The 16,527-nt window shown below is 36.2% G+C and overlaps 1 protein-coding gene across 1 annotated transcript in view; it reads left to right on the top strand.

Annotated features, from left to right (window-relative positions):
• The first annotated feature begins 10,311 nt into the window (after positions 1-10,311).
• LOC118180255 (protein phosphatase 1L-like) overlaps positions 10,312-16,527 on the top strand; it is a 38,422-nt gene continuing 32,206 nt past the window's right edge. The window contains exon 1 of the mRNA XM_035349375.2: positions 10,312-10,843. Within this exon, the coding sequence (XP_035205266.1) occupies positions 10,406-10,843 (438 nt within the window). The 5' untranslated portion in view covers positions 10,312-10,405. The remainder of the gene's footprint in view (positions 10,844-16,527) is intronic.

Here is a 16,527-nt window from a genome sequence, read left to right as displayed (position 1 = left end):
ATTTTTATCATGTCTAAGACATGATAAAAATTAACAAAAAGTTTTTTTTTTTTTTTAACGCTGGAAAATTTTTCTCAGAGAGCTGAGAAAGATTTTCCCTCCCAATCTTTTTCGACGATGAAAAGGGAAAAACTACTGATCCGATCTCCCTACGCTTTAGGGAAAAAAATACTTATGAAATATTCATGTGTTGAAATTGACTATTCAAATAAGTGACATTTTGTTTCTCATTGGAACTGTTCAACGGCGAGTCCACTCGTCTCATTCTTTGGGGTAGGGGATGAAAGTACAGCGGTTTGTTGAAATCGATGATAGTTTCCTCTTTAGTCGGCGGAACTGTAAATCTATCCCGTCTTAACTCTTCTAATCTCTTTGAAAGTCTTTCCACTTGCTCTGCTAAGGTTTCCTCGGTACTCATGATCTCTCTTAGTTTAGGGAAGTCTTGACGTATTGGCTAGAGAACAGAGGGTCTTTTTCTCTCTATACATATATCGTGTGGGAACGTGTGATTTATAAATCCTTGTGAAATCTTTCTACGTCTTGTGTAACTTGCAAGATTCGTCTTGTGTAACTTGGAAAATTCGTCTTCTTCTCATCGATTGGGCTGGAGTTATAGAAAAGAAATGGGATTGGAAAGAAATCAACATATTACCAAAAAAAAAAAACTTTTTTTTTCTATTTTTTTTTCTCTAGGGATTTACATACCATTTCATTCATGAACATTCAAGGGTTCTCTCCAAGACCAAATTTTAGAAGAGGACCACAAAGAGTACACTTGAGGATCCTCTTTCAGGTCTAGGTGAGATAAGGGTTGAGACCAATATTCTTGGGTCTCTAAAGCATCCCAACTTAGACATTTATTATTATTATTAGAAAGTTCATCCTCCTCCTCCTCCTCATCGTCGCACGAGTTCTCCTGGGGAGATTCTTCCGCCTCCTCTTCGACAGCTTTGCTTTCGGAGGGGTAACAATGTAATTTCCGGAAAACGTAACTACCCTCCATCAAATGGTATCGAAAATTTCTCACCTTGTTCTCGGCACAATGAATCATCTTTTGGAAATATTGGTGTCGCGTGCATTTCGACTTGTTCCGCCACTCGGTTTTCCCTGGGATGTAAAACTCGTAAACGGATCGCTGGCAGAGCTTGCTGAAAAATTCGGCTTTATCGTATCCATTGACGTAGATCACCTCCACATTTTCGGTCAGTATTTTCAGGATCGTAGGAAGATGCTCGTAGGAAAGACGACCCTCGGTCCATTGAAGGCCGTGTCGGTTATTTGTAGTCTGGTTGACCACAGCTTGATTGCGGGACGATAAGTCATCGTAATGGACAGGAGGGAGAAAAATCATGGATCCGCATAAGGTTAAATCGCAAGTGATGTAGCCCAGTTCTTTCAAGATGAAACATATATCTCCCGTCTTTGGATCATAACAGTGAAAGTATTCCATGTCCAGAACAATGTAGGAATCTTTGAGAGGTTTGGCACTCAAAATGTCCATCTTCTTCAATTGAGGAAAAAAAGAAAACAAAATTCTCTCTCTCTCTCGCTGTGTGTCCTGAAGGAAAAAATGGATAGCTGTCTCTCGCCGTCTCCTCTTTTATATATATAGAGAGAGAAGGTTGCACGTGACAGGTCGTATGAATTCTGGGAAAGGTCACATTCGTATATATATTTGTTTTTTGAATAATATCGTGCGTATCTCAATACACATCCATCATAATAATAATAAAGGTCACCTTGGAAAGAAAAAGAAATAAAAAACATGGAACTCGTGCTCGACTTTGAAGGTTTCTACGATTCTCAAAGAGCCTTTATTGTGAAAGAATTGGCTTACGTCACATTGGACGGTACTTCTCGAGGGGTATTTGTTTTTAAACCCCCGTTTCCATGGCAAATGCTCACCGAGAAAGAAAAACGAACCGCTGTGTGGGCGAGTGATTATTATCACGGCTTGTCGTGGTACGAAGGAGAAATTCCGTACAGTTATTTTCCATGGGTGTTAACGATGTTGACGGAACCTTTTTCCATGATTTGGGTGCGAGGAGAAATGAAACGGCGGTTTTTAGAGAAATGGTTGCAAAGATCCATTTATTGCATTTCGGGATCGACGCAAGAGATTCTCAAATACAATGGGATCGAACACATGAATTGTCCTAACCATACAAAAGGTTTTTTCCATTGCGCTCTACAAAAAGCAGTTCGGTATCATTATTATTTAAAGACACAGAGAAGAAATTCGCAAGGTCGATCCTGCACAATTCAATCTTGACAGAACTCATTAAAAAAATACATATATCACGTTACTTCTTCAACAGCACAGATGGTTCTGAAGCGAAACTTGGAATTTTGAAATAATAGATCAGGGAGAAATCATTCTTAAAAACAAATGGTAAAGTCTCGAATCGGCTGGGAGAAAAAAAATTTCTCAGAGGTGAGATAAAAATTCTCTAATGAAAAAAAAAAAAATTTTTGGTTAATTTTTATCATGTCTTAGACATGATAAAAATTAATGACCCTCCCTTTTTGTCTGGGAAGGATGTCTCACCCTTTCTAAAAATAGACCATGACTCATCCTTTCTCTAATGGCAATCATTCCATGAATGAATCACGATTTGTTTTTCAAAAGAGTGAGACAACATTCCCAGACGAAAAGGGAAGGGGGTCGTTAATTTTTATCATGTCTAAGACATGATAAAAATTAACAAAAAGTTTTTTTTTTTTTTTGAGTTGTAGAATTTTTCTCAGCTCTGAAAATTTTTTTCCAGCCGACTCAAGACTTTACCATTTATATTTACGAATACTCTTTGGATTATTTATTTATTTTCTTTTAAAAAGAAAAATTCTGAGCTAGACCTATATATTGGCTTAACAATCTGGTCATAGAAACAGTCTAGAATCTCATTTTATTTTTCGAGGCTAATGCACGGGTTCTCCAATCGAAAGGGTTACTATAAAGGGATTGGTTTGAATGCATTTATCTGCAAATGTTGTAGGATTCTGTTGTTGAGAAGGGGGTATATTATTATTATTATTATTATTATTATGATGATGATTGTGGCAGATTCGTTTTCTACATGGAAGTCTAATCTCCTCCGAAGACCTTTTCTGGGGATCGTCGATAGATGGTTTTTCAATAGGAATCGTTTCCCTCGGATCCTCAAGAGATAGAGGGGGTCCTGTCTTGAGACATGGAGCGGTCTCTCCTCCTCCTCCTCGAGAAGTCTTGAGAAAGGGAGAGGATTTTCGGTTCCCTTATTCTTGAGGGGTCTTGACAAATTGAGAGGTCCCTCCTCTTCGAAAGAGAGAGAAGTTTTGGTTCCCTTATCCTCGAGGGGTTTTGACAAATCGAGAGGTCCCTCATTTTCGAGGGGTCTTGATAAATGGAGAGGTTTTTCATCTTCGAGGGGGTTTGATAAAGGAAGAGGTCCCTCCTTCTCGAGGGGTCTTGATAAATGGTGAGGTTTTTCATCTTCGAGGAGGTTTGACAATGGGAGAGATTTCTCCTTCTCGAGGGGTCTCTCTTCCTCAAGGGGTTTTGAGGAAGGGAGAGGTTTTTCATCCTCGACGGGTTTTGACAAACTGAGAGGAATCTGAACAGGCTTCTTCTCATCCCCATCATTATCGAGGAGGATGAGGATAGGCTTTTGGAAAGGTTTTTTTCTTTTTCTTCTGAACAGGCTCCTCTTGATGCTCGGGGAGAGGTATGGGGTAGTTGTTCCACCATTCTATTTTTTCTTGCTCGAGGATTTTTTCAAAAGTCGTGGCCTCTCTATGATGAGACGAAGAAGGAGAATCCTCGAGAAGAATATAATAGGTATTCTTCCCAGTCTTCTCGATCGAGAGAGGTTCGTGCAGACATTTGTGCAACCATTCACTAAAATGAACGAGAATCCCTTTTGTCTTCTCAAGACAATCCATAATCCTATTCATTTGCGAGACGGTTAGAAAGTGGGACGTGTAAAAATATTTGCCTCGTTTCATTAACAAAATTTGTGCATCCAAAGGTGGAATGTCACGAGCCATCAACACGTTTTCGTCGGATAAAAATTCGTCCCGCATCTTTTGATAACTCCCCACGGTATAATAACCCGCACATTTTGGAAAATCGGAGGCTTTCAGGTAAACGACTCCTTGGATGATATAAAATGAAAGATCAACATATTTATATTTGAAAGGAATACACGTAGTGTGCTGGGGATGCCTCCTCATGATCCACTTGGACAAAAATACGACTTTGGGGCTCTCCCCTTTTATTTATAGAGAGAAAGAGAGTGTGACCTTCCCTTCCCTCCTCCTCCTCTCTCCCTGCTTCCTCTATCTCTGGACGTCCTTGGATTGGAAAGGGTGACTTTGAAAAAAAAGGAAGGTCATGGTTGGAAAATTTTTTGTTTATTAAATTATTACTTTCACTTCCTCATTCCCACACACATTCATCTTTTTAAGAAAAGAAAAAGAGGTCATGGAGATAAGATTTCTTGGAAAGAAGAGAGAGAGAAACAAAAAAAAACAAATAAAACGGACGTCATAGAGCCTCTATGTGTGTCTGTGTGTGTCTATATAGATATATAAAAAGGCGAGAGTACTGGGCGAGATCATTTCTTTTCCATTGGGAGCCATGTCGCTATTAGACGTTTTTCCAACTCAACGGATTTCGAACGGGGAGGATTTGAAGACGCTAAAGCAAATCTCCAACTTGAAAATCTTTTTGGCGTGTCATTGTGCGACATTTATTCCGCATTTACCGCCTCATCAAGCGATCGTTTCTTTCAACCAAGATGTCGAATCCTCCAACCTGCTCGTTCAGAATATATACAGAAATTTATTCGAATCGCAACAAACGAAAGAGGAATCTCCCTTGTCTTGGAATCGGATGGATCGAGCTTTGAGACGGCCCATTCAAACAGACCGGCGATATACGGATCCGCGCACGAGTTTTCGGTGGAAGAATATTTTTCTCACGAAAAGATATTTTACGTTGGGAGTGAGAACGACGGCTGAGGACGAAGTTCATATTGTTCAAACCACAGCCGCTCCTCTCGCCTATTACGAATCATCGTCCCCCAATCTGAAGGAAAGAAGTTTTAAAGTCAGCGACAGGATGAAATATAAGAAATATATTCTAAGACCTTTTCAAAACTATGTCGTTCCCCCGAAAACGCAATATCTCATCGTCACAACCCAGAAGAGTCTCTTTCTCGTCGATCGGTGCTCGTACTCGCTTTGGAAACAATTGAAAGAGGAGATTTCTTTCCAATCGCCGATGATGTTTCAAGAAAAAGAAGAAGAAAACCCTCCGCCACCTTTACTCATCCCTTGCTTAGATGATAAGAGGAGCTGGACCAAACCGTTATTTCCCGAAACAAAATCGACCCGGAACGGAATGAAATTGAAGTCATCACAATTGAAGATGAGGAGGAAGAAAAAAAATTACCTCTTAAAAAACGGTCGACTTACCGGAACCTACCTGGCGTGCAAGATCCGCTTCAGAATCCAGAAGCTTCTTCTTCTTCTTCTTCTTCCCCGAATTGTTCAAACAGGCAACCTCTTTCGGACTCCTCACAGACAGAACCTCTTCCAGTATCCTCTTCTTCTTCTTCTTCTCCTCCAACCTGTCCCGACATCGTAGAGGTAGAATGTCAGACGGGTCCACAAGCTTCAAAAAGTCCCGACATCGTAGAGGTAGAATGTCAGCCGGGTCCACAAGTTCCAACAGGTCCAGAAATCATGGAGGCAGAATCACAGCCGGGTTCACAAGTTCCAACGGGTCCAGAAATCATGGAGGTAGAATTTCAGCCGGGTAAACAAGTTCCAACGGGTCCAGAAATCATGGAGGTAGAATCGCAGCCGGGTCCAGACATCCTAGATCCCTCCACTCATCCCAAAGAGACTCCAAGTGTTTCAAGACAGCCTTGTGAGGATCCAGCCCTTCCCGTATGGAATGATTATATGGACTTACAAAATTTGGTGCAACAGGAAGGAGAAGAAAATAATCATACGGATGGGTGGGTCAAAGACTGTTTAGATCATTTAACCTCGAATGAAATTGAACTGTTATGGAATTGCATTTCTGAAATCACATCGGAAATGGGATAAAAACCAAAACAAAAAAAAAACAATTTTTTTAATAACAAATGGGAGGAGGGTCATGATGTCAATTAAAAAAAATATTATATAGAGTCCAATCTTGGTGGTTCACTTCAGTTTTCCAGCATGAGGTGATCCACGTTTCCCGAAATATGGATCCTATTCCAAGAGAGATTGTGTAGAGCCTTCACTTCAGTTCTTTTTTTTTCTACCAAGAGGAGAGGGTCCCCAAAGGGTTACCCATGTCCAAAGAGAGAAAGTGTAGAGCATTCATTTCAGTTTTTTTTTTCAAGTTTAGGGGAGGGAGGTCTCAAAATGACACCCCCCCATTTTCAAAGAGAGATGGTGTAGAGCGTTCATTTCTGTTTTTTTCCAAAGTTAGGGAGTTTTCAAATGGTTACCCATTTCAGAGAAAGAGAGAGAGAGAGAGAGAGAAGGTGTAGAGCGTTCATTTCAGTTTTCCAACATTAGAAGGTCCCAAAATACCTTCTGAATTCAAAGAGAGATCGTGTAGAGCGTTAATTTCCAGTTCTCCAAGATCAGAAGAAGAGGGTCCGCTTTTCCCAAAATGGCTTTCCGCATTCAGAGACAGCGAAATGCAGACTTCAGTTTTCTCCCTCCCCAAGAATAGAGGGTCCCAAAATGGCTTCCCATTTCAAAGAGAGAGGGAGAGGCGTTCATTTCCATTCTCCAAGATAGGGTCGTCAGCTTTTTCTCAAAATGGCATTTCCCCATTCAAAAAGAGATCGTGACCAATTTTTTCCAGTTTTTTCCAAGATGGGGGGGAGAAGAAAACCTAGGATGGAATAACACGACACACAGAGAGAAAGAGAAAAAAAAAACGCCATCTTGTCATTTTCTGATAGAGTACCGGTGTTCGAATACTTTTGTGACCGACTGTACATTGTTCAACAATCCCCCTTTCAACTTGTTCTCTAATTATATTATCATATTCATTATATAGGAAATCATTTCCCTTTAATTTATGCTTAAGTCCTAGAAATCGTTGTTTAGCAACGAAAAAATTATCAGCGAGTTGTGATTTATTGTCCTTCCAAAAGAGTTTTGTTTCGTACCTGCCGTTATTAAATTTTAAACTGTCGTTAAAATGCTTAATAGTATCCAAATCAGTTTCCGAAAATGTTTTGTTTTCATTTTCAATTCCTATCGAATCCAATTTCCAAAATGACTGCAAATCAAATGTGTTTCCTTCAACGGCAGATAAAAACAACGCATTAATTCGAGTATTATTATTTTTTACTTTACCCATCACTGTGTATCCAAATATGGTCGGTACTATAAACAAACCATCATTTATCATTGAATTACTTCCTGTTTGTATATACCAGAAATGCTCCGCGCCAAGCAGAATATTTATGTTCTCATTAACGGGACTTGTATCCGAAAGTTCCAAGCCCTTTTTAGTCATAAATTCTTTAATGTTTTGACATGTTGATGGCGCCTGGAATTCTATAGATGATATTAATTCTATCCCTATAGCTTCTACAACAAGGCAGCGATCATCGTTTTTATTTTTTATTCTTAGATCTTAGATCAAATTCTTGCGAGTTACCGCGCTGATTTCCAAACGAATAAATTGTTAGAAATTCTTTTCTAATGACTTGCAATTCCAAATCGCGCGCTAACTTGTGGGTGATGAAGTTTCGTTCACTACCTGAATCAATTAATAATCTTACGATTCTCGATTTATTTTTGCTTTGAGTAATAACAGAACACGTCTGTAAAAGCACACTATTTTCAGGTTTTAGAGTGTTACAGTGGGAAGTAGATACTAAAGTTTTATTTTGCGTATCTGCGGAGTTAACATCTTCCATTTTTTTTCGATTTCAAACGGCAGAAAAGTTTATTATGATTTTTGTCGTTACAATTTTCGCATGGTTGTATTTTTGAATGACAAAACGACCGCAAATGTGATCTCAGAAAGCATCTGTAACAGCGAACTTCATGTTTTAATTTCTTTCGTTTTTGTTCGTCGGAAAATTTCAAACATCCGGCAGATGTATGTTCGTTTGATTTGCAGAATATGCAAAACATTTTTACCGATGTGTTAAAAGCAGAAGCTTGTGATTTGACTTTATAATTTTTGAACCCTTGTTTAGGATTAACCCCTGTGTATTTATTACCTTTTGAGCTATTAATCAAAATACTTGCTTCTCGGCATTCAGTTTCTATTTTAATGAACTCTATTAATTCACTTACTTCTATATTTTGGTTAGATGTTCTTTTTCTATGGAATTCAAGAGCTAAATCTTCAGGTAACAATTTAAGAATTATTGGGTTCAATAACTGTCCGTATGAACCGCTAGTAACATCTAAACTACTTAAATTTCTAACGCAGATTTGTAACTGATCATAGAGCTTTCTTAACTCAAAAACATTTGAAGAACTTTTAACTGGTTCTAACTGTAACAACATCTGCATGAATTTTGATATAATAACATCTTTACGACCAAACCTCTCTTCTAAACTTTTAATGCATAGATCATAATTTTCTTCAGATAAAGCATAACCAGAAACACAATTATATGCTGAACCAGATAATAAACTTTTCAAATATGTAAACTTATCTATTTTAGATAAACTTGGATTAGAATGAATAGCATTATCATAAGAATTAAAGAATTCGAGCCATTTACTGGGATCACCAGCAAATTTTTTAATATTTAATTTAGGTAACTTTACTGAAGCACTACTTGTAACAACATTATTACCACTCAGAGCACTACTAATACTATTACTAGTTGTAATTATACTTCTTTCAACAACTTCATTACTGTTAATTTTCTTTACTTTACTAACAATCTTAGCTTTAAACGTTATAATTTTTTCATCATACTCTTCACATACAAGTAGTTCGTTATCATATTCTTTTTCATCAATTATGAGAGCATCGATCTTTGAGTCAAGAGTTTTAAGTTTCTCATGGTATTCAATTAACAATTCATATGATGAATTTAAATCTTCTAGATGTTCTTTACTTAATTCTTCCGATAATAATTTCTCAAGTTTATTTAGAAGTGTAGTAACTTTACTACGTACAATAGCACGTTTCTTTTTCTCTTTTGCTAAATCATCCATTATGTTTCGTTTTCAAAGATCGATACCAAGAACAAATAAATCAAATTTCTTACCTTTCAAAAGGTAATTCCCCTTGTCGCGGGTTTCAGACACCAGAAAAATATGTGGTGTCTCTCTTCATGAGTCATAAATTCAAAGATCGTTTCGTTTCAGGAGTCAAGGTTGGGAGAGCATTAGAATTTCAAATCAAAATTTCAAGAGTTCACGGAACATAGAAATAACATTTATTAACGATAAACTTATATTAATTCCGCTTATAGCGGCCATGAAACATAATCAAGCATCATATAAATATGACATGCGTCATTCTTCATGTTCAAGCATCAAGTGATATATTTTTCATCGGCGCGCATCAAGAGCGCCACCTATCTACCAAAAAGACGGAACAGGTGTTGTAGGGGAAGAAAAACATTTTTCAAAGAAATTTAATTGATAATCACCAAGAGGAAAGGAAATATTTTCACTTTTTTACGGAGCTCAGCGATCGTGCTGCCGCTTGCCTCGGTGATCGCAGACTGACAGACAGACAGATAAAGTGGACAGATGTCTTGTTTTGCACCCGCTAAGTCTTTCTGCACCGATGGGCGAAAAATCAAGCATAGGTGCGAAGGAAAGGTATATAGAAAGAGGGGCAATTTCGTATTTGAGGAGAGTAAAAAGGAACTTCGTACATCTTGTACGAGTTCAAAAGGCCAGGAAGAAAAGATGGGACAAAATAAAATTTAAAATAAATGGCCCAAAAATAATAGAGGGAAAGGTGACTCCAAACAAGGCCCCCCGTATCAGTCACTGGTTACAGTGAAATTGTTAGCATGAGAATCTCGACTATTTAAAGTCTTATACCTTATTTGACTTGAATACATAAAATACTATTTATATTAAGTACCTAATAATCTAACTAACAACATATTGAGACGTATAATATTTCTGTAAAATTGTAATTGATTTTAATATTTAATATAATTCAGTGAAGAAATTTTGAATTCAGCACATGTTAAATTGATGAGATTATATTTTAAATCATAATGCATTTTAAGCCTCTTTTGGCTTTCAAAATCATTTTCTGAAGCTGATAATGAAATTTAAATACGATATCTAAGATCATGAAAATTAGAAAAAAAAAGTCATTTTATATCTTTATAGGCAACACCAGAAAAATGGATGAAATTGAAAAAGTATAGTCTGCTCGCTCAAAGTTGCATCGCGTAAATGTTAGATTATGGAGGAAGATTCAGAAGATGTTGCAGTGTATCAGGCTATATTAAAAAATCTAAAAATTTTATCCCGTGTATTCTGGAGTTTCCCACTTACATCTCTTTCTAAATACATATCTGGTACTAATTACATTACAACTTCAAAACTGGAAATTTCCTTAACCATATTTGCTTTATTTTCTTTCGTTTTAATTCTTTATCACTGTTGCGAATTATTACGCAGATTTTTACGCAAATTTTATCCCGTTAGGCTTCGTAAGTTATTGTTAATCAATTCTGCCGATTTATTAAAGGATCGAGATTCTTGGGAATTCATTAATGAAAATTGCGGCGTATATGCAATAAAAGGACGCAGACCGAGAATGGAAGATAGATTTAGTGTAATTTCTGATAAAGAAAGTGGTATATCTATGTATGGTATTTTCGATGGACATGGAGGCGATGTAAGTATTTTTACGTTTGAAATGCTACATTTGATCAGAAATACATAATTATACATTCTTGATACTACTTGATCATAAGTGTGAACTGTAATATCATACTTTAAATTATCGTTGAAATTAGAAAAGTTGAAATGTAAAATTTTTTTTTTAATTTACAAGAGAGAGAAAACACTTCTATTAGTCACGAATGATTTTTCAGTAAAAATATCATTTATAATGTATGAACAACATAATAGAGTATGCAGTTAGCATTTTTGTTTATGAAAGCTAACTTAGACTAAATTTATTGTCAGTGTGTTCTGTTTTGCATGTAACTTCTTGTTTCATATGGATTTTGGGGGAGGAAAAAAGAATCGAGAAAATAATATGAACTCTTGCAAGTTTAATCTTGAGGATAAATGGAAATTACTATTACTTAAATAGAAAAATTATCAGTTGGGAAAAAGGTTCTACTGTAAAAGGGTGCCCTTTAATTTGGCACCAAATACCAGCAAACCTAGAATTGACGGTGTGTCCCCAGTGTTATGACAGCCAATTTTTGTTAAATGCCAATGTTTTTCATAAGTTTAATATGGTTGGAACTTCTTAGTTAAGTTATTAAGAGCTATGTTATTTGTAGCATGCATCACGTATTGCAAATCACGTAGTTTGAATTATTGGAATTTTAATTGCTGTTAATCGACCTTTATTATTATTATTATTATTATTATTATTATTATTATTATTATTTTTTTTTTTTTTTTTTTTGTTAATTGCCTGTTTGTAGTTAATCATTATCCTGCCACTTCCACAAGGAAGTATGTTTGGTTAGACAAATACTCACCCTTTTTTTTTTTTACACGATTTAGGATGAAAGGGTAGCTGTAATTGATTGGTGTGTGAATGAAGGTTCAATTTGTTCTCACCATGAATGTTGTTAAGTTTGTACAAAAGATATCCATCTGGTCAAGTTTAAGGATCAATCAGATGGGTATGAGTGGGTTTGTCATGAGATGAGCACTCATGCCAATACTAATGAGGGCATGCTATATAAAGCGCAAGTTTTTGCAGCCAGGGTCATCGAAAGTTGTCGGATGATATTTTGTATTCCTACTTTGCAGAGTTTATGTGGGCTTGCCAATACAGAGATCATACCATAAAAATTGGCAAAAATAACAAGGGGCGCCCTATCGTAAAATTTTACTTGGAAAAACAGATGGCATTTGAAGAACACAAGGAGTAGTGTATCATATAATTACAGAACATTGTATAATTTTTATTTTGAGAAACTTTTTAAGAATTTTTATTTTTTTGAACCCTTTTGATAGTATAAACTGTAGGTTAATGCAAATGCTTACAAATAATATATTTTCAGTAGCAGCTTTAAAGAGAGTGATGTAAGGTGCCAGATGCAAAAGGATGCCATACTGAATAATCAGGGTATTTTTAGAATGCAAAAAAAAAAAAAAAAAAAAAAAAAAAAAAAAAAAAAAAAACATATTTTGTGGAACCATCTATCATTTTCCCACTATTTTGGCTTTATAGGGAAAGTTGCTGAAAAATATTTTGCCCAAGATGCCAAATAGAGTAAGGCCAGCCTTGCGTGTTCTGTAGTCTTATAATAAAGTTACCGAGATTATTTACTTGCAGAGAGATTTATCAAATTATACAAAGCATTAAAGTAAATATAAGCAGTCATTGTATGATTGCCTTAAAATGCCATTGTAGATGCAATCAATACAACTACAAAGATTTAGCAGGTTAGTTAATGATTTGAAGTCCAATCCCGTCCTTCCTAATGCCTTTAAAATTCTACTATCTTAATTCAGTTATTTTTGCTGATAGATAGCATTACCTCCTCACGTTTGGTACTACCAGAGGGTATAAAAATCCGTTCAGTGGTTGCTTTCCATTTTTTGAAGTTCAGATTTTGAGCGTGAAGGTGCATTTGCCCCTCGCTCCCTATTTTAACTTCGCTAATTTTTCTTGTCCTTTATGCTTGATCAGATAGCCTGGCTCAGTAAAAGTAGGCGGCCAGTGCAACTCTGATTAAAAATTCAGTTATAAACACGTGCAGTGCTGATTAGGACCACGTGTTTCCGAGACTCCTTCTCCTTTATTTTCTTCTTTCTAGGTATTTCTTTCTCCTGATGAGGAGGGACCTTTAGCTGCCCTCGAAATCGATTGAGTGTTTCATTATACCTACGCTAAATACAAGGTTGTTTTTACGGTTTTGATTGTCACATTAGCGTGTTTCTCTTCTAGTCTAGTTTGTGCTATCAACCGGCATTTTCGAGAATATTTTACTGTTTATTGTTTTACCACGTGGCCATTAGTTTTTCGGATTTTTTTTATGCTATCAACCGGCATTTTCGAGGAAATTCTACTTTATATTGGTTTATCACGTGCACGATTTTGACTTTCATTGGTTCTTTCCACGTGACTATTGGTTTTCAGTATTGGATGTTTCTCTCCTTTTGGAATGTTTTTGTCATATGTTGATGAAAATTGCCTTCATTATTTATTGGTGTTTTTTCATGTTGTAAGTAATTACTTGTTTGGACTTTCGGAATTATATTTCTTTTGTTCACTTGTTTCTTGCTTGTACCCTTTTCACAATATGTCCACTGACAGGAACCGATTTTGTAAGTTCCCCCTTAAGCGTACGAAATTCTTGAATCATTTACAGTTTCTACTTATATGCAAACATCAAAATATCATTCCCAAATTTATACATGTGAAATGTAGCCTTAAAGCTTCCGTTCACGTTTAAAAAATTTTGCATAAATTCAAATTGACACTTCTTCGTCATATTATAAGGGACACGCGCAAACATTTATCTAAAATTGAATTTGAATTATATTACCTCCACTTAAAAATTGCTAATTCCACTGAAAATGTTTCCTCATTTTAACATACATCCTGGTCTAGAACTGATACCGTTTGTCAACGGCATAAAAATGTGCTTATTTCTAAATTCCTTAAACTCGCACCCCAGTCGGATAGTCCCACTTATCTAGCTGATCTTCCCACTGTAAACGTTAACCCCATCGTTAATATCTCCAATAGGAATCTTTCGGAGGATCAGTTAAAAGTATTAAAATATAATTTCAACTTTTCAAAGACATCTAAACCTTCAATTCCTCAAATCATCGCCCCTATAGAGAAAGCCTTTAAATTCTCCAAAATTTTGGAAACGCAGAAGGATACAATCCGCCTCCTAATTACTCATAACGTTAATTTTAACAACAAATCTTTGGGTTCGAATCTTAGCGAAAAGGAAAATAATGAGATCTTACGTGAAATTCATTCTGATACTAATATCATTATCTCTAAAGCTGATAAGGTCATTATCTGATGATCATTATCTCTAAAGCTGTTTGTCCATAACAACGATCTGTCCTAGGACAGATCGTTGTTATGGACAAACACACATATATTACTGGAGTCTCTAAACTGATAAATGAAGGCCCATACTGCTCGATCCGTAAAGATCCTTCAACTTCAGACCTCACAAAAGTTAAAAGTGCTATTAAATCTTCCCACATTCTGCCAACTCAGTTGAAGAAATCACTTATTCCACCTATTACTAATTGCGCTAGGCTTTATGCTCATCCAAAAGTCCACAAAACCGGTATTCCTTTTCGACCAATTGTTTCCAACATAGGTACTGCTTCATATCCTTTGGCCAAATATTTAGTTTCCAAATTTTCTCCTCTACTTGCTAACAATACTCACACTGTAAAAAATTCTGTCGAAGTCATTGATAAACTTTAAAATATTTCTCCACTTCGTTCCTTTATGGTTTCATTTGATGTCAAATCACTGTTTACTAATGTTCCGGTCAAAGGAGCACTAAATTGTCTTGAAACTAGGCTTAGGGAATTTAACTTCACGCATACTGAAATTAATGAGTTGGTTTCGCTTACTAAAGTTTCTCTGAGTCAAACCCACTTTGTTTTCCAAAATGCATATTTTCGTCAAGTTGAAGGATTGGCTATGGGTAATCCTTTCAGTCCGGTACTTGCTGACATTTATATGCACTATTTTGAGATGAAATTATTTAATAAACTATCTTTTCGTCTTTGGATTCGGTATGTTGACGACACTTTCTCACTTTTTGACGGTTATAAAGAGGATTTATCCGAGATTCTATCTATTATGAATTCAATTGATCCAGCCATCCAATTCACTCTTGAAATTGAATCCAACAATTCCCTCCCCTTCCTCGATATTCTTATAATCCGCAATGAAACTGATTTTAGCACCACTGTGTACCGTAAACCCTTTGCAGTTTGTTTACCACCCCATGCCAAGTCATGCCATTCTGTTAAGCAAAAAATGGCTTCTTTTCACTATTATGTATTCCGCGCGCTTAAAGTTTGTTCCTCTGAATCTTTGCTTACCAATGAACTTAATTATTTGAGAGCAGTTGCGATTGACCGTGGATTTTCTAACATGATTATTGATAAAGTCGTTAAAAAATTTTCAGATTCCCATCAAAGAAGACATTCCACTGTTAGAAATAATATTAATGACCTTGTCGTGCTTCCATTTTATCCTTCTGTTAGCTATAAAATTGCACGGATTCTCCAGAAATTCAATTTTCAAGTCGGTTTCTCCCCTATTAATAAAATTCACCCTTCGATTCTAAAAGATTGCGTTTCTGTCTTGAATTCTTGGGAAATTTATAGTATATGGTGTCAGTGTGGTTTAAGATATATTGGCCAAACAAAAAGAGCATTGAAGTTTTGTATCAAGGAATATGAATCTTATGTCAGAAAAGGCGAAATTAACAAGTCTTCAATAGCGTATAATAGTTGGACATTTAACCATAATTTTGACTTTGGGTCTGCAAAAATTATCCAAAAGGCTTCTTCCATATGTGAATTGGATTTTCTTGAGGCTTTTCACATTCACAAAGATTTAGCAGGTTTAGTTAATGATTTGAAGTCCAATTCCGTCCTTCCTAATGCCTTTAAAATTCTACTATCTTAATTCAGTTATTTTTGCCGATAGATGGTGTTACCTCCTCACGTTTGGTACTACCAGAGGATGTAAAAATCCGTTCAGTGGTTGCATTCCATTATTTGAAGTTCAGATTTTGAGCGTGAAGGTGCATTTGCCCCTCGCTCTCTATTTTAGCTTCGCTAATTTTTCTTGTCGTTTATGCTTGATCAGATAGCCTGGCTCAGTAAAAGTAGGCGGCCAGTGCAACTCTGATTAAAAATTCAGTTATAAACACGTGCAGTGCTGATAAGGACCACGTGTTTCCGAGACTCCTTCTCCTTTATTTTCTTCTTTCTAGGTATTTCTTTCTCCTGATGAGGAGGGACCTTTAGCTGCCCTCGAAATCAATTGAGTGTTTCATTATACCTACGCTAAATACAAGGTTGTTTTTACGGTTTTGATTGTCACATTAGCGTGTTTCTCTTCTAGTTCTAGTCTATTTTTCCCAGTTCTCTGAGGAACTTTATAATATCTAACAATACATTGAAATCAGAATATTCTGGTTTATTGACATTAGAATCACTTTTTATGATAGCAGGATTGGACATAGAATTTTTTACATAAGAATTTTTCGTAGCATGCAAATATGATTTACCTTTAGCTACATGAGTAGTTTTCTTCACAGGATTATTAACTAGAACATTGTTAGAGGCAGGATTTACATTGCTATTGGATTGAGTATTTTCCATTGGTTT

This window comes from Stegodyphus dumicola, chromosome 5 (genome assembly GCF_044657685.1).
Source record: "Stegodyphus dumicola isolate Sdum_Otavi_A_Nest chromosome 5, ASM4465768v1".
Classification (NCBI taxonomy): Eukaryota; Metazoa; Arthropoda; class Arachnida; order Araneae; family Eresidae; genus Stegodyphus; species Stegodyphus dumicola.
The sequence above is the reverse complement of the archived record's forward strand: the minus strand, read 5'-3'. Positions and strand labels throughout refer to the sequence as shown.